Genomic DNA, 20,401 nt, shown 5'->3' on the forward strand with positions numbered 1-20,401 from the left:
ATCACGGAGGTCAGCTATTAAGCCACGCCTACTTCTGCTATAAAAGACCTGACCTCGTGGTGACTTACCTCTCTTTCTATCTACAGTCAGTCTTCAAGTAACACTGTAGTGGATCCCTCCCCTACAAACGCTTTTGTCGCTGAGTAGCCGACCCCGCAAATTCCCCAGTGTATGCCTCGTGGTCTAGGTCAACCAACGCCGCCTTACATCACGGAGGCAGTGGCGTAGCTAGTGTGTGTGCCGCCCGGGCCCAAGTTACCCACAAAAAATACATATTGCACAGTGACTCACTCTATATATATATATATATATATATATATATATATATATATATATATATATATATATATATATATATATATATATATATATATATATATATATTAAATAGTTTGTGTACCATTATAATATTACTGTACCTTCACATACTCAAATATAGTATGCTTTAAATACACCCCAAACATACTTAAACTTTATAAGTAACAGTTAAACAAAAAGCAAAAACGACATATAGGATAGGGAAAAAAGTAAAAAAGTGTAAAAAATTAGGACCATCTTTATTTCTGAAATGAAAACTACAACTTTCTACAAAGTAACTTTTCTTGTTTTTTTGTTGGCAAATTCTTCAATGACATTGTCAAAAACTATTTCATCTGTCAATTGTCGCTCTATAGACAGTATGGCAAGATTTCTCAACCGCAAGGTGCTCATAGTAGATCTTAAGTAATTCTTGATCAGTTTTAGTTTCGAAAAACTCCTCTCACAGGTAGCAACACTAACAGCAATTGTGAGGAAAATCCTCAGCATTATTACTATATTTGGAACCGAGTTCCCAAGGTTATACTTTTGAATAAACTGCAAAAGTTCAAGGGGGCCTTCTTTCCACGTCTGTATTCTGTCTTTAATAGTTATAGCAGCAACAGCAACAAAATGCTGAAGTCTTTTTCTCTCAACGAGGAACTCCTCTTTATCAATGTCGTCGTGATCGTGATCTATTTGACACTCATATTTATCATCCAAAAGATTCAATGGGGTAAGGAAGGCATATTTCTCAGCAAGTTCATGAAGCTGTTGAAATCTCAAAGTTATTTCTTGGATCACTCTGTCCAGCGAAGAAAACATTTCTCTCCTCAATTCAATGTCGTATGGCAATTCAGCATCTCGTGATCCTTCACCAAACGTATGTTTCTTCTTTTTGGGTCGACGCCGATACAAAGGGATGGATTAACATCTCCAGTAGCTGCAGATATGGGTGATGAGCAGACCCAAAAGTGCCGCCCCCCAAAAGTGCCGCCCGGGGCGGACCGCCCCCCCCTAGCTACGCTAGTGACCAGGACCAATCAAAGAATGGATGGAAGAGACAGAAGACGGAAGAAGAGAACACTCGTGGTTCCCTAAAAGTAAAACAAGAGCCCTAGAACCCACACCAACTCCACTCTACTAAAAGATGCAAGGTTACCCCAGTGACAACCTTGGCAGCCAAACCACTTACAACATTAGATCATAAAAAGATAGGATGTTCTTGGCAGAAACACAAGTACCTGCCCTAGACTCCTCACCATTGGCTAGGACATAACACACGAAAATGAAAGGCATAAAATTGCAATAGTTGCTAAACATACAAACACCTGACATAAATATAACACCTAAGACGAAATTTAGCTTAAACACAAACATGAGATAACAGAAGCACTTGGGTTGAGCCCCAAGACCTAGCATTCTACTACTATTTTCCAATTTCCTCGCTTTTCTTCTGCATTATCCACCAACCTCAAGTCCCTCCAAATTCCACCATTATTCTTCAAGTCCAGTTCCCGCACCACCAATCTACGCACCTGCATCAAGATTTCTTCATACTTTACTTCATCCATCCATCCATCCGACCACTCTCTTCTTCTACCTACACCAACGAGCAAGCAACACCTCCTCCTGCCTGGCGGCCCTCGCTCCCGCCGGCGAGCATGGCGACCCACAAGCTGGTCCTTCTCTGAGCATCCTCACCAACCAGCTCTCTGTACATCACGCTTGTAACCACGCTGCCACTTCCCAGCACCAAGCTGCACTGTACATCCAATACAATATGTATACGGAGAGCACATTGTGAGTTTCCTTTCTCCATCCCATCCTGAATGTGAACCAAATATCTCGTGCCCCACAAATTCAAGCAAGGTTCGATCCCCAGCCTGGGCTTTCTTTGGGTACTCTGGTTTCCACCTGTGTTAACAGTGGACAATGCAGATGCATAGAGGCAGAAATCCTTATATATTTTCGATTTTTTTAATAAATACGCTCATTTATAAATTTTTTCAGAAATAAAAAGACAATTTTAATTCTATTGCAACCCGGCGCAATCTTTCCCAGTAGTTTCGTACCCTATATATGCTGCTGGTGAATGTGATGTATTTCCTTCTTTGTGTACGAATCTCTGTCCTGCGTGGCAGTGAACAGTGGCATTACCCGCATGAATCTGACCTATATATAGTGTCAATGAATTTGATGCATTCTTTGTGTACGAACCTCTGTCCTGTATGGCAGTGGAAAGTGACATTACCCACATGAATCTGACCGACGTACATGTATGTATGTGTGCGTGTGTGCATGTATATGTACATGTACATGTTTATGTGTATGTATATATGTATATGTATGTATATGTGTGTGTTTACATATATGTATATGTACTGTCAATGAATATGATGCAGCTCTTTGTGTACGAACCTCTGTCCTGCATGGCAGTGAACAGTGACATTACCCATATGAATCTGACCTCTATACATTTATAGTTGTTAATGAATATGATGTATTTCTTTGTGTGTGAACCTCCGTCCTGCGTGACAGTGAGAAGTGATACCACCCTCAGTGTCAAGACCTGACTGAATTACTCAGAATAGGCAAACTGTACTACAAGCTCTGCCAATAAATTTGTTAAACTAAAAAAGTCCCCTTTTTCTCGGTGACAGGGATAAAAATAAATAAATGAATAACAGTAGCAGTTCGGTTCGACCCAACCAAGGATTCAGAGACTATAATAGTCTCAAATCTCAATCCTTTTGGCCTAACCGATGACAATTTAGTAAGCGACGTAAACAATAACATTCCTGAACCTTCACACGTGATGGTAAGAAAACTAGTGTGGAAGATTACATTTACAGTCTCTTATTTGCCCGATGACCACCCAAACAGTCCAAACTAAAAGTGGCATGTCGAAGGAGGACTGAGTAGTGCCCCTTGAGATGCTTATACACCTCAATTAGGTCACCCCTTGCCCGTCTGTAATATAAGCTAGGCAAGTTCAGGCCATTGTTCTTGATAATTTTGTCAAGTGCTATTTTGAATCCTAGTACTGTTCTTGATTCCACAGCTTGTGCTTGCACTCCACCCATTGTGTGAAGAAGTATTTCCGTATTCATTTTACGTGATAACTTGGCGAGCTTGTGGTAAATTAGTAATGTCCCCTCTTGTTGCTTGGGTTCACGTTTCCATCCCTTTCAGAATTTTGAAAGTTTGAATGAAATCTGCCCTATTGTGCCAAGGCCCATTAGGGGTCACAGCTCAAGTCTGAACCAGCCACAAGTTAGGAAAATTGTCAGGGCAAACTTTTTCGGAGTGAGAATTGTAGTTAAACTCTTGGAACAATCTGCCAGAAAGTGTTGTGACAGCATCGAGTGTGATTACAATCCACTTGAACAATTTCCACTTGGATGATCTTCTGTTTTATGCGATTTAACCTAACCTAACGTAGGTAAATATTTGTCTATTGGCTATCCTCAGGTTTTCATACACATATGTGTTAATTTTTTTGTGTGTGTGTGTTTTACACGAATCTGACCTTTATTTCTTGTGCAAATTAGCATTTTTTGCAAAAAAATGAAAATTTTTCATTTGTAACAGAAACCGCTAATTTGCATAAAAATGGCAGTCAGGTTTGAGTAAAACACACCGTAGAACACCAAAATAAAAAAATGTTAATTTTTCGTTTACTACCCATATCCTTTTTTTTTCACATGAAAAATATTTTTTTTTGCTCGAAAAAAAAAATATGGGAAACAAGGTTAAAACTAAACTAGGTCTACGCACTAACCAAACCTTACCTAACCTAACAGGCCACGCCCTAACCTAACCTGTGAAAAAAGGAGATGGGTGATTCATGAAAAATGACCAAAAACCGTAACCTAACCTAATCTAACCCAACCCACACTATATACAACCTAGCCTAGTCTTTTTGAGCTTACTTGTGCTACTGTGGTGGAGGATACAGCTGGGCGATCTGGAGAAGGAAGTGGTGGGTAATTTCTGTCTTTTCTTAAAACTAAACAATTTCCACACTTAGAACACAGTGTTGATGTTGGTAAGACACCTTGATCTTGTAATATTGTTATTGCTTCACTGTCGTTTTCACAAACTCGCTGAATAACAATTAGATATGGGAGAGAGCACTTATCACATCCATCATAAGCCTTCAAAATTTTAAATTGCGCAGTGGAAGGCTGGTTAAAATGATTGGCCAGCCAAGTCACATGACACAATACTAGAAGGTTAAGTTGCAAAGAGGAGGAGGAAAGGATGAGACAATTGACTATGGCAACATGCTAGATACAAAATATGCGTAGAAATTTGTGAGATACAGTACTCCGTTAATATTGATTTGCACAATAAATGATATGAAGTCGTATAATTTGTTTTTTCTAGTCATTGTGTCTGTAATATTGAAAATTGGAAACCTGCAGATAGCCAATTGAAGAATATTAACCCTAATCTAACCTAACCTTATCTTTTGGTAAAGTTTCGTTTTAGGTCGAGCATGGAAATTCATATACACCCGCCTCTCCTTTTATGCGGGGGTTACGTTCTTGAAAACCACCGCTCAATTCAAAAACGCGTAAATTAAACATAATTTTCCCATAAGAATACAGTAACTCCTCGACTTACGACATACTCGACTTACGACAACCCGGACATACAACGGCCATGGTCGTATAAAATATTTTTCACATTACGTATTTTTGAGTCCCGACGTTAGTGATTGCGCTGTGTAATGACAAAATTTTCGTTTGTAATTCACTTGAAAATGGCTGGCAAGAGTAAAAGTGAGAGTTCTCATGGTGCTGAGAAGAAAAAGAGACACCCATTTTAGAATTATGTTTTATTTTCTCCTTTTCGACTTACGACCAATTCGATTTACGACCTGGTCGTCGGGACGGAACCCAGTTGTAAGTTGAGGAGCGACTATACATGTAAATGGTACAGGTTAGGGGAACCATCATATACCGTACAGGGTACAAACAGTGCTCTCACTTAAACGAAGCACGCGGCCAACCACCGACACATGCTCTCCTCTCTGAAGGCGGGTGATCACATTTAAGTTCACGTCCATTGAGATTGTTTTTTGTGCCTTATTAGCCTTAGGCTTTTTGTGCCTTTTTAGCCTTAGGCACCCCAGAGGAAGCAGCTGGACGTTTTCCAGACATCCTCAATGGGGGAAACAGCATTTAACACTAAAAAGGTACGTGATAAACACACAATGCACATGAGAGCACAGAGAAAAAGTAGTGCTGGTGTGAACTGAGAAAGCAATATGCGGGAAGCTTGCTGGACGTCGTCACAGTTGTTGTACAGAATACTTCATTATCATCATATCTTCATCATTAGTAGTAATAATCGTTATTATTACATTAATATAATAATTATTATTATTAACAATAGTATTAAAATTGTTGATGTTGATATGACTTACAAGCACCTCACCGGGCAACCAGGCAAATATGCGTGGCAAATTTAAACTGTCTTGAGCGCGTTATTTAAAAAATAGGTGCACGTAAATTAACTTTTGGTATGAATTGAACAATCATGTTACTGTATTCCAAAAACGCTTAAATCAAACAATCATAAAACGCGAGTTACCATCGGTTTATTTAGGAAGAAAGAGAAGAAAAAACTTTATTATGCATCTGGGACAAATTTACATTTTTCTAGTATTTTAACTGACATCTTAGACAAGACCTCACCAATTGCCAATAACATTGGTTGTTCAAAATGGGCAGGGCTTTGAAGTAGAGGGAAAATGTGGGGTTGGGGAGTTTTTCCGGGGTTTGAGAGATGAAAATCGGGCAGAATTTCCGAAAATTCAGAGAAAAAATTACTGGTACAACACATGGAAAATTCCGGGGATGGGGGGATTTCTTTCCTGGTTCAAGAGACGATGTAATGCGCAATTTCTAGAACTAACGAGAAAATTTTCTCAGTTCCTGAAAATTTCTGGGGATGAGGGCTTTTTTTTCCGGCTTTGAGAGAGTAATATTGTTAGCTGGAAATCTCCCATTCCTGGAAGTGCTCTGCACCAATTGTTCCGGCTAACGGAGATATCATTGTCAATATTTCCGTCTTGTTCTAGAATTTGAGTCCAAACATCCAGGACCTTGGGTAATTGTGTTTAGCAGGAGCGTCCCGGCATAAAACCATGTTGGCAGTCCTTTACAAGGTTGTTTTGTAGTACCGTAGATGTTTCATTATGGCATCTCTTATGATGTTAATACTTTACACACTATGCTGGTCAGGCTCACTGGTCTACAATTATTTGTGGAGCGATAATCCCCCTTCTTGAATATAGGACTCACATAAGCCATTTTCCAGTCATCGGGGACATTTTGCTCTTCCAGGTACTGTATTTGCAGAACAGGATTTTAAGGAGCTCCACAAGTTTGTTACACAGTTCTCTTAACACTCTGGGGTGTACCATATCTGGGCCGGGCCTCATGTGAATCTTTAGCTTTGACAGTTTATTTCTTATACCCTCTTCTGAGAACACAATGTGGATCAGCACTGTATCAGACCGTCTTTCCTCAAATGTAGGAAGATTGTTAGAATCCTCTCTTGTGAACGCTGATGAAAAGAATTTGTACAGTACCTCTGCCTTATCCTGGTCAGAATCTGCATAACTACCATCTTCAAGCCTCAGGTTCGATATGTCCTACTCGCGTTTTTAATTTCAAATTTGCGTAGCGGTAATAAGCTTTTTGAGTTTGACTTGACCTCATTTGCATTCTGTCTCTGGAACTCTTTTTCAGCCCTTCTACACTCCTGACTTTGCTTGGTTCGTGGATTTGGCATACATCCTCCTGTCCTGCTCATCATTTGTCCTAACCGACGTCTCAAAATCCTGAGTTTTCTTTTTAGCTATGTCGACTACTGCATGGTTCATGTGCAGCAGCCTCCTTGTATTCCTGGAGGCACTGGGTTTGATCTTTGGTATATATTTATTAATTAAATGGTTAGCTTTACTGGCTGTGATATTCATCGTAGTGTCTGCGTTCTTATTTCTTAGTGAGTCAGGCCAGTGTATAGTATACGCCTCATCTCCTCTCCCATCCTGTCGTAATTTTCTTTGTCATATTTGAACCTGGAACTGGTTTCGTCATGAACCAAGTATATGTAACAGTTAAATCTGAAGGACAACTTTACGATGTGACTGGTGCCAACAGGGCTAGGTATTGCAGCTTGGCCACCATACCCTTTTTGTGAGTTATGATGGGGTCAGAGATTTGGGTATTTGCTCCCACCTGTATTGAGTCAGATCTTTAACTTGTTGGAATAGAAAATTGTCTCTCAGTTTCTGTGAAAAGAGTGGCAGGATTATTTAGGTCGTCTGGCGTGGAATAAAAAATGAACTTCTAATTAAGAGAAATTTGTTCTTAGTTGTCAGCAAGTTCTTAAGAGTTACCAGTAATCTCTGACTGACTCTCATATCACATTAACAGGCTTTTCATATTTGTCATACTGCTTAAACCTCATTTAAGTTGTAAGTTTCATTGTACAATACAATTTAATGTTTTTTAAATAGGGGTGACCATTCTTCTTTAGTAAGGGCTGGGGAAAAGTTTGAAACATATACTTGTATATATAGTAGATCAAATTAATGCTTGTGTTAAATACTGTACAGTACTCTACAGTATCATGTGTGATTAGGAAAAATAATAACTTCATTAATTAGATTTAAGTGAAATATCTTAGCCACAATATTGACTTCACTTCAGATAAATATGAATTAACTTATGATTAAAAAAACTAAAACAGAATGAAATTAGATTTACAGTATACTATTCACAGACTTTTGAGGATATTAATGGATGAGTGGACACCTTGACACCATGGATGAAATAGTTCAGCAAATCACAGGTCACTTATTTGTCACAGCAGTGGACCAGAAGATTGTTCGTGGTATTAACAAGGTAAGAGAAGCCAAAAATATTACATAAGTACTGGTACTCATTTGCAAAAAGCTGAAAAAAAGATAGTACTGTACTGTACAGGTACAGATAAAGTTCTAGTTCTAAAGAAAAACGAAAATGTGTTATTTAAATTAATGATGTTTTGTAACAGGTAGGTTTGGTTACTTTTTAGATGAGTGCAGTAATTTCTAAATGACTTTGGCCTTTACATTTGCTACATTATTTTATTATAATACAGTAGTACTGTGATGAGTGTAAGAACAAAGGAAACACAAGCAGACATTGGGAAATTTTCTCTTAACCTTACATCCTTCCTCAGGGGAAGACTGTAAGGATAAGAGAAAAATTCCCATCATCCTCTTGTGTTTCCTTTACCACCACACTCCCACCTGTTAAAATGAATCATATTCACACTGTGATGAACCTGCTTTTTTATGGGCCTACTTAAGGTGATACTGGGCATTATGTATGAAGAATATAGTACTGTACAGTACAGTAATTTAATTGCTATTGAAAGTATTCTGGTATTTTACCATGAATGATATCTAAGAAAAAAATAAATTGTTTAAATAAAGTACAGTGGGGTATGTTATAATGAACGGATTCTACTACGAATATTCCTATAACGAACGGTTTTACCTATAAAATTGAGAATGCTATAACGAACGCAACTCCTACGATGAACGCGGATGAATACGGGACTATTTCGTCTGGGGCATGAATATTGTTGTACCGCGGCTCACAGCAAGAGCGTCAGGCGCCATATTGGTTCATTGTGTAGTCAGTGCACCACTGAACTTGTTGAAATTTCGTCTTTTGATGTGGAAATTCGTGTTATTTTTATAACTATTTTGTTATACAAGTGTGCAATTATAACAATGAATCGTCAAAAGCGAGTGAGAAAGCTAATAACCCTTGAAACTAAGAAAGAAATTATAAATAAACAGACAAAGTGCCTGTAAGACAGTCACCAAAGAGGGCTAGGAAGGATGACTCCTCTCCTTCCACCTCTTCTCCATAATTCTCTCCTCCCCCCTCCTCCTCTGCCTCCTGTCCTGCATGCTAACAACACTAAGGTAAGATAAAGTACCGTATTTTTTACAATTTCCACAGAAATTTTTCAGTGTTAAGTGGTTGTAGTTGGGGGCCTGGAACGGATTAATCCTATAACGAACAAATGCTATAACGAACGAGGTTCTAGAACCAATTAGATTCGTTATAGCATACCCCACTACAATACTGGACAGTACAGTGTATAGGTTACCTGTACATGGAATACTGTAACATTCTATTTACAACCCTGCTTATCCTCAATTGATAATGTAACACCCCTATTCAATATTCACATATGAAAAATTACGATACCTTACAGTAATATTTCAAACTGCTTGCTAGCCACAGCTGTCATATTCTGCTGTAAGACCTGCTTCACACGAACATGTGTTTTCCATACTTGAGGATCTGCATGATTTAGAAATTACTGTAATGAAGCTCAATGGGACCATTCACACAGAGCACACGTAGGGGATGCTCACCCCACGCCTGTACCTGTACTGTACTGTAATTCCAAACTGGTTTGAAAAAACAAGCCGAGCATTCTAGAATTCTTCATACAGCTATGGTAAATGCTAGTTTAAATGTTTACGCTCGTTTAGAAATGTCGCGTGTGCGCGCACGCACACACACACACACACACACACACACACACACACACACACATTTTTCAGGCGCTGCTCCTGCTGAGCAGCAGCTCCCCTTGGCCATGTCGGCCCATTCCTTAAGTCCCTCACCCCGACCCATCCTCACCACCTGGATATCAACATACAGTAGTCGAAAGTGGCAATTTCACTTCGGAAAGAAGTTAGATCAGTGTTGAACAGTAATGAACAGTGTTTAAGCCAGTGAATTTAGCACTAAACAGTACTAGTGAGAGCCGTGACCCACCACTCAGATAAGCGCCCCTGGGAACCATCCTCTGACCAGACGGTGTTAATCTGTCCACCCTGGAAACAACAGCAGGCTGGCTTTCCACCTGACTACGAGATAACACAACATCACCTAACAGAGAGTGAGGTACTGTGACACCACACCACACAGTGTCTCAATAACCACTTGAGGTCCTTCATATCAACAACCGAGGACGAGCCACTATACCACGTGAATACCACACCACCCGGTGTCCCCATGACCACAATAGGTCCTTCATATCAACACCTGAGGACGAGTCACTATACCACGTGAACACCACATCACCTGATGTCTCCATGACCATGTGTGGTCCTTCATATTAACACCCGAGGACGAGTTACTGCACCACGTGAACACCACACCACCTTGTGTCTCAATGACCTGCCCAGGCCATCAACTGTAAACTATAATAATTTGGTATGCCCAATTCATGTTCCTTCTTCTTTCATTAATGAAAGCTTTTGTTTAACGACCCACCTACCCCATGTCTTTGTATGTAATAAGTAATTTTTGTCCAGTGTATATTTTCAGCCTTCAGGCTGCAGAATTTTCTCAATAAACCATTAATTATTATTATTATTATTACACACACACACACACACACACACCCACCCACCCACCCACTTGCTCGCTCACAGACAGAGTTCTTTTGAATTGTTTTTCTGGTATTGCATTACCTGTATATGGAGAGTATAGTCTCGTTCAAGATTCTTCGAACACTGCTGGAGACATCTGGCAACTCAAGGCCATTTGTTTACTACAGTACGTAGTAAAAATTATGAATAAATGTAAAAGTGATCGGTGATTGGTTACTTACTTACCCGTTGCTTAATTTAATGGTTGGGCTTTGATGTTTCGTATTATATTATACTATACTGTATACTATAGTAAACAAATGGCCTTGAGTTGCCAGCTGTCTCCAGCAGCATTCAAAGAATCTTGAACGAGACTGTATCTGTATATAAAAAAATAAGTTGCTATAAAATAAGAAATACGAAGAGCACGGGTGTGTATGTGTGTGAAGTGAACGTATGTGTGGAATTGGTATGTCGCCAAGTTAGACTGTTCCTGTAGCATCCCTCTACCTCTCCCCCTACCAGGCTAAGCTGTGTTATTGTTATTTTTCAACTCATATTTTTGATAAGATATACATCATTTTATTAATTTTACTCTGTTACATGCATTAACAATCGTTCATGCAGAATGTACAAACAAAAAGAAAGAAAAGAAAGGTATCGATTATCATAAAGTCAAATGATAAGCGAGAATAAATATTTCATACGTCTGCAGGAGTTAAGTGTTCAAATCTATGGAGGGGAAGGGGGTTGCAGTGTCTGGGGTCTCAGCCACGCCCTACCAGGTCAAGCCGTGGGCTGTAATTTTATTAATTTTTCTTACTCTGTTACATACACATGCAATTATTCATACAGAATGTGTCCCCCAAAAAATTATCATTAGGTCAAAAACATAGAGGGAATAAACATTTACTGTGTGCAAGGCAGTTACCCAACGGATCGTGGAAGGGGAGGAGGGAGCAGTGTTGGGGATCTCAGCCGTTCCAGTCTCTCGTGTCCTGCATGTAGTGAAACTATTACCAACTGGCAATGCAGTAACCAGTATTTTTATAATTTAGTTTAATTATTTTATTTACCTGTATTATTATAATTTTTATTTATTCCTCATATTTACTAGTACTACATAGCACACGACCTAATAGCCTCGGATAATGAGGAGTATATATTGGAAAATGTGGTGAAAGTTGCCGGCTAGGAATTCATGCCCCCATTACTTACATTAATTCTGAGGGGGAAAATTGCAATGGTATTCACAAATGTCTTATTTACAATGGTTTTTAGGAACACTTCCTATGCAATAATCGGAGTACAGGCTGACAACCCTTTATCCGAAATTTCAAAAACCGAAAATCTCAAAAAAACGATTTTTTTTAAATTTATTTATTTTTTTTTTAAACAGGGATTAGCCCACCCGGGCATAGATCACTGACCCACATCGGGGCCTGGGGGGCGAAAATGTAATAGTAATAATAATTATAATAATTATTCATAGTAAATAAAAATTTTAATAAAAAATACACCAAAATAAAATAATAATGATAACAATAATAATGATAATAACAACATATAATAATAAAATTCACAATAATAATAATAACAATAATACTGTAATATAAAATAATAATAATAATAATAATAAAGAAATACAAGAATGAAAAAAAAGATCAAAAGTGAGAAACATGACCTAGACCTATGAATTGTTATTATTATTATAATTTTTATTATAGTTTCGCCACCCAGGCCCCAATGTGGATCAGTGACTTGTGCCCGGGTAGGCTAATAAAAAAAAAAATTAACCATTCTGAAAACCGAAAAATTCCAAAATCTGAAATGCCTCTGGCCCCGAGGATTTCGGATAAGGGATTGTCAACCTGTATTGTGTATTCCTGTTTACTGTACTGTAGTAGATTATGAAAAAAACATTTGGCTCCTGGAATGAAAAATGAAGAAGTACAGTGTACATGCTGTAATAAATATGATGTGAACCAGTTGTTGTCAATGCTTGTAAACACACCCATCACAGGCAACAGTACAATGTGTTTGTGTAACTGTTCATCTTAGATTTTCCACCAGCACCATTAATATAGTAATGTAGTTGCTACATTGGGTTTTGAATAAGTTCCAGAATCTGTTAAACCTATCTCGGATACAGAGAGGAAACAAAGTGGTAAAATATTCTTTTGTATTTAATCAGAGTTGTTGTTTATCCTTGATGGTTTTTATTGTTAGGTTTCTAGGCTGGGGAGGGGGAATTCAGTGCTTGCATCATTTTCCATTTTTCCTTTAAGAAGTGAACTTTTATTTCCCACAGAATTGATATTAATGTTGTTCTGCAGGAGTGTAACCACCATGGAAATTAAGGGCTTACTGTACAAAACTACAGCCATTAGATATTTTTTACCTATTACAATGACTCAGTAAATACAGGTGTACAGTACAGTATTTGAATTACAGTAATCAAAGCCCCAGAAATTATATATAATGCATGCATTGAATGATTATTGTATGGGGAGTGGATAGAAAACCATTAGTATAACAGTAATGTATTTAGTTTAACATAATCATTCATTGTTTGGTGAACATTACAATGTAAAAAGCAAAAATAAGTTTGATACTGTACAGTAGGGGGCAGTGAAATTTTGCTCAAAGCTGCACTCTTCAGGCATTGTTCCTTATACATATCTAAGACTCCATGCCAAATTTGAAGCTGATATGTCGAGGTTTAGTCTGCCGCATTTTCTACTGAAATTTTTAAATTTACCTACAGTACTAGCCAAACAGCCGCTGTGGCGGTCCAATGTTCTGTTCAGTGTTTATCAACTTTTTTTTCATATCTCTTATTTCATTTAAGTTGTCTTGTTGCAGATGAGTATGGTGCTATGTCTTTATTGATTATCAGCCTTTTCTCATTTCATTTCTCAATGTTGTGTTACTGTACTGTAATGTAGGGGAGACCTGGGTAAGTTGGCGCACTTGGGTAAGTTGGCTGCCGCTTGTGACAGATACTTGATTAGTGATTATGCTGGAGCTGCCATTGCTACTGCCACCTTAACTGACTATGGCATTATCACAAAGGATGACAAGAGTCAGGTTATTGGACCACATAAGCTGCGGGATGCGAGACAAAAATACCGATTTAAGAGGCAAGAAATTGAGATGGCTAGTTTAGATAATTTGACGTCACTCTATTTTGATGGTAAGAAGACCGCCACTCGTGTGATGATAAAGAATGAGAAGACCGAGAAATGGAGTTCGAGGATGATGGTGAAAAATCATTATGTCATCATGGTTGAGCCTGGCAATGAATATCTCACACATGTGACTCCCAAGACTGGACACGGAAAGCAAATTGCCAAAACTATTCACGAGTTTCTGGTGGAGAAAAATCTAACCCAGCAGCCCATTGTGTGTGTTGGTTGTGATGGAACCAATGTAAATGTAGGATCAGAAAATGGAGTCATTCATCATCTTGAAATGTTACTTGGTCACCCACTCCATTATTTCATATGTCAGCTTCACGGAAATGAGCTGCCTTTCCGCGCAGTTTTTTATCACTATGATGGTAAACCAAGTGGTCCTGAGCATTGGCGTGGTCCCATTGGAAAGCAGATCAAGGAGTCTTTGTCTGAGCTTCCAGTTGTCGCCTTCCAGCCAGTCAGTTTCCCTGATTTCCCTGTGTTTAATGATGAAGTGGAGAAAGATCTGTCCTGGGATCAGAAATACCTGTATAGGATTTGTAAAGGAGTTATCACAGGTGTTGTTGAAGATGACTTGGCTGCTATTGAGCCAGGTCCTCCCTGTGTGTCAAGGTGGAACACCTTATGGAGTAGAATCCTCAGGCTGTATGTAGCAACATCAAGACCCAGCCATGAGTTGAAAAGAATTGTCATTACAATAATAAAGTTCAGTGCTCCAATGTGGTTTTACATCAAGATACACCCTTACGTAACACACGGCTCAAGGAACGTATTCCAGTCCCTGCTATATATGAAACACCTGAATAGTGAGGAGGAGACGATAGTGAAGAAGGCTGTCCAGAGAAATGCATACTTCGCCCACACAGATCAACTTCTTCTTGGTATGTGTGCAGATGAGGACATGACTGTTAGAGAAAAAGCTGTCTCAATGATAAGAAAAATTAGAGAGGAGAATCAGCAAAAGGAAGAATGCACTGGCAGATCTGAAGAGGAGGAGGAAGATTCTGATGCTGCTGTTGACGAGAATTTGTTAAACTATACTGATGAGGAGGGTAAAGATGGAGATGGGAATGAGGATGTGCCTCCTGTAGTCAACATGAGAAAGGTGGTGACTCCGAAACTAAAGTGGCAAGCAAAAAACTATCATTCCATGATTAACTGGAGGAATGAACTCAAGACTGAGCCTCCTTACATTGCTTCTCTGTCAAATCTACAGGTTAATGACATTCTTGAGACACCATTAGTGGTGCCCAAGTGGCCAAACAGCACTCAGGCGGTCGAGAGAGGCATAAAAGTGATGACTGAAGCTTGCACTGAAGTGACGGGATACGAATCGAGAGATGGATATATTAGGCAAAGATTATTGTCTAGGAAAATGATGCCAAGGTTCCGCACAAAAAAGAATTTCAATATGAACTTGTAATGATTTTCTATACGGTGTACCTGTAAAATAACATGTGAATTAAATCGATGTCACCCATGTAAAATTTATCATTATCCTGGAAAACATTAAATGACACTTAATTTTTGGTATACACTAAAAGTTGACAAAAAGTCGTTCGCGATGCGGCAGGGTAAGTATGCATGAAATGGCATGAAATTTTGCACAGGTGTTTGTTACAGCCATACAAACGATGCCTGAAAAGTGCAGCCTGCAACTCAAATAAAAGTGTTTTTTCCCTGCCCCCTAATATACATATATATATAATCAACACCTCAACCCGCCAGGATTCGAACCCACGGCCCATGAGCCCATGATTGTGACTGGGGAACGCTAACAGCTGGACCACCAGGATACTAAAAGCAGTCCTAGACTCTTGTTATATTTCACACAAAGCCTGTTCAACGAGCTTATCACGGGTAGTCCCCATTAGCGGTTCACGGCCAGTCTCTATTGGAATTAATTCTATATGTTCTGTTGTTCACTTTACGCGGTTTTCACTTTCCGCGGTACCCTGTTGCTTCAATTGACCGCGTAAATTGGGGTACTACTGTATATGTATATATATATATATATATATATATATATATATATATATATATATATATATATATATATATATATATATATATATATATATATATATATATATATATATATATATATATTTATATATATATATATATATATATATATATATATATATATATATATATATATACTGTATATATATATACACAGTATACTGCGTACTATTATGTACTTCATGTAGTTACTCGACCTGTTTCTGAATGGTTGGTCATTCTACATCTGTGACCTTTGAGCATGAATGAGTATTTTATTTTATTTATTTATTTATATAATTTTTTTACAGGGATTAGCCCACCCAGGCACAGGTCACTGACCCACATCGGGGTTGGGGGGGGGATGTAATAATAATAATAATAGTATTAATAATAATAATAATAATAATAATTCATAGTAAATAGAATTTATAATAAAAATACACAATTAAAAATTAAATAATACAGTATTGATACTGGTAACAATAATGATAATCACACTGTCATAATAATAACAAAGAACTATAGAGAAATACAAAAATGACAAAAAATCAATAGTGAGAAATAATACTGTACGTATATGTAAGTTGTGTTGTCAACATAAGAGAAACAATTGAGACCCTGCAATTGTGTGCAAATTAGGCAGAAAGACAGATCAGCAACCTGGGACTTGGTCACAATTTTTGTGATGCCATATAGCAGCAGGGTCTACCATTAGACAACACGTTTTCTAATGATGCATACATTAATATAGTTTAATGGAGTTCTTGTTGTATTGAAGTATCCTTGTATGCCATACAGGGATAACTCCTTTCCCCAATCCTATCCACATTTCTAGCTGTTGCTGATATGGTGAAAAGGCATATCAATTTATGATTAAGATGCACTGGGGATCATATCAAAGCATTTCGTCTAGCATTTAAAATTGTAGCTATGGAAGATCTAACATTACTTTTTTAGGGACTGTACATTAACATAATCAACAAGATGTGATCCTGTGTGTTAATTGATTAATTATTAATGCTGTGCAAAATCTCAGGAAATTGAGGAGTTGTTGCCAGATGTTAAGAAGCTACTACAAGCTGACATTGTCCAGAAGGTCAAGAAGCTCCTGGCAGAGGATCCCCTTGTAGCTCTAACAACTGGTAAACTATACAAGAGTTTTAAATATATACAGTATATATATATATATATATATATATATATATATATATATATATATATATATATATATATATATATATATATATATATATATATATATATATACGTATACATATACATATATATATATACATATACATATACACATATACAGGTGCTCCCTGACTTACGACGGGGTTAGGGACCCAAATCCAGGTCGTAATTCCGAATGGTCGTAAGTCCAACATAGATATAAAAAAAAATCAATTTTTTTTTTTTAATAAAAAATCTACAATGAAATACAGTACAGTAAAAGTAATAAATAATGAGGAATGGATACAGTACAGTGAAAGTTATAAATAATGAGGAATGGATACAGTGTGACTGAGCACTTACCTTTAATGTAGTCAGCTGAATGCACATGGGGCCCCCATAATTTTCTAATTATACATGGAGACTACATTAACTGGAAACGTTTCGGTATAGAAAATGTGTGTGTCATTTGGGAAAAAAAAAATAAAAGCTGAAGTGTGAAATGGGGAGTCTAACTTTAGCATATATATATATATATATATATATATATATATATATATATATATATATATATATATATATATATATATATATATATATATATATAAATATAAATATAAATATATATATATATATATATATATATATATATATATATATATATATATATATATATATATATATATACACAGTTGTGCCCATAGCAGCAGTCAATTGAACGGTCCGGGTTAAGTAGAAATCGCGTTAAATGAACAACAGAACATATGGGATTAATTCCAGCAAAGCCGGCCCGACCCCCAAATCACACTTTTTGAAGGCTATAACTATATGTTCAGCCGGTAAAAATAACATCTTAATTTTATGATGGTACATGCACACAATTAATATTTAAGAGAAATAGAGAAATACAGTCGCCAAGTTAATGTCCATTCAAATAATGGACTCAACTCCCTCCCCCTCTTCTCACACTACACTCACTGGCTCTTCCCTCTCAGAGAAATTTTTGGGGGAAAACCACTAAATTTTAATAAATAATACCTCAAACTAAAGTTAGGATAATACAATTGACATTGCTGGATTCCTTGTAGGACCAGGAATATTTTGAATATAAATGTCATATATTTTGCACAAAAAATAACATAGTTACCTAGAGAAAAATTTTATCTAAAATTTGTATGTTTAATGCAAAAAATATGATGTTTATATTCAAAATGATCACCAAATTATAAGAATTCCAGCAATGTAAATTATATTCTGACCGGGTAATTTGTATGAATTTTATGAGCTAAAACAAATATCTTCAGTTAATAAAAAAAAAAAAAATTCTTCACTGGGTAACAGATGGTCGGTCGGTCGGTCGGTCCCTCCCTCCCCCCCACCCCCCACCAACCGTCCCAAGGAGATGTGTGGGATAACCACTAAATTTTAATAAATAATACCTCAAACTAAAGTTAGGATAATATAATTGACATTGCTGGATTCCTTGTAAGACCAGGAATATTTTGAATATAAATGTCATATATTTTGCACAAAAGATAACATAGTTACCTGAGAAAATTTTTTATCTAAAATTTGTATGTCTAATGCAAAATATATGATGTTTATATTCAAAATGATCACCAAATTATAAGAATTCCAGCAATGTAAATTATATTCTGGCCGGGTAATTTGTATGAATTTTATGAGCTAAAACAGGCAGTCAGGCAGGGTGGCGGGTGGGGCAAATCTAAAACAAGCGTCTCGAGCCGGACACTCACAGCGTATATGTGGAAAAAATCCGTGTTAAGTGAAAGTTCAGCTCTGGGCCTTTTATATGATATAAGCGTTAAGTGAAGCAGCGTTAGGCGGGAAATTATACTGTATACATATATATATATATACATACATATATATATATACATATATATACATTATATATATATATATACACACACACAATATACCCTTATGTACTGTATACTGTACAGGTATATTGTTAATGGTATGTAGTTCAAGCTATAGCTCTGTGCCAAAATTCATCTCTAAATTTGTTTATTCCTAAAATGATTAACTTGCATCTTCTAACCAGTCCACACACAATATTTCAGGGTTTCCAGGGCACCATCAGTTCACCCTACTGTGAATAGGTACTGTACTTGATAAGAGCTCTTGTACAGAGATCAGTAAACCCTCCATCCAATATTTGGAAGTGTTTTGATCCTTGTATGAGATGGAAAAATATAAAATTAATAGGTAATTCTACAGGTATATGTTATACAGTAGACACTTGTAATAGTTTTTGATCAGTTGCTGTCCTTGAGTTAGCTTTTGAAGTGTATTATCTTTAGGGATAACTGAAAATAATCCCGTGAAAATATTTATATACTGTACAAGTATCTTATTATCTTCATCAGTGAACCTGGTGTGTGATGGCTGCTCAGCACTACGTGAGAGCTTGGGGGAGTGTTTGGAAGAGATTCTTGTTGTGTGTTCAACAAGACTACAGACCCACCTCATTGATCAACATAGGAAACACTCTCAGTTCCATGTTGCTGTTAAAGTAAGTTGAAATAAGTTAGAAGTGAGTATACAGCTTCTTGATTGTTATGAACAATGTTGTTTAAAGAACTAGTTTAGGAATAGTAAGACTCAGCCCTGTATAGTTACCTTGTTAACAGTTGATATCATTCATATTAATATACTGTAGTAATATATTTTATCCACCTTGAGCTTAAAGTAATACTAATTTATTTTAATTTTATTTTTGAATTTTTAATTATTTATTATTATTACTGTATTTTTTTTTTGGGGGGGGGGAATTGTAATAGGAAGTTTTTCATATTCATAATTGTGTACACCTCGACTACCTGAGTAAGTCTTGCAAGAGATTTGCTCTTGTTTCTATTTTCTGAAACAAAGTTTATTGTGATTTTTAGTTTATAATTGCAAAATTCATCAGAGTTCTCTTTCCAGTTTACACTTAAACACTTTGTTGAGAGTTGAATGACACTTGTCATTGTTTTATAATTGGTTTCTCTCTTACTTTCTTACAGATCATTTTAATACATTAATGAAGCATTCTTTTTTGTTGCACACTTAATATCATAAAGAATTCATATTCAACAATTGTGGCAGTAATACAGTGTCTCTAAACTTATTGGAGAAAAAAAAATGGCATTGAACTTGGTAGGAATTTACTGCACGTCATATAAAATCTTCCTGTTTCCGAGTATTTTATTTTATTCGGAATGCCTTCATAGTTGTGGGCTGTTTTTTT

At 37.0% G+C, this 20,401-nt stretch overlaps 1 protein-coding gene across 2 annotated transcripts in view; it reads left to right on the top strand.

Annotated features, from left to right (window-relative positions):
- Positions 1-2,983: 2,983 nt before the first annotated feature.
- LOC121855325 overlaps positions 2,984-20,401 on the top strand; it is a 66,291-nt gene continuing 48,873 nt past the window's right edge. The window contains exons 1-4 of one of the 2 annotated variants that reach the window (XR_006086772.1): positions 2,984-3,118; positions 8,104-8,225; positions 17,009-17,114; positions 19,539-19,684. Coding sequence is in view for 1 of the 2 variants with exons in the window: in XM_042350218.1 (XP_042206152.1) it covers positions 8,124-8,225; positions 17,009-17,114; positions 19,539-19,684 (354 nt within the window). In the remaining variant the exon portion in view is untranslated. The remainder of the gene's footprint in view (positions 3,119-8,103; positions 8,226-17,008; positions 17,115-19,538; positions 19,685-20,401) is intronic. The other variant, XM_042350218.1, reaches the window with a different exon arrangement.

Source organism: Homarus americanus, unplaced genomic scaffold (assembly GCF_018991925.1).
Source record: "Homarus americanus isolate GMGI-L3 unplaced genomic scaffold, GMGI_Hamer_2.0 scaffold32133, whole genome shotgun sequence".
Taxonomy (NCBI): Eukaryota; Metazoa; Arthropoda; class Malacostraca; order Decapoda; family Nephropidae; genus Homarus; species Homarus americanus.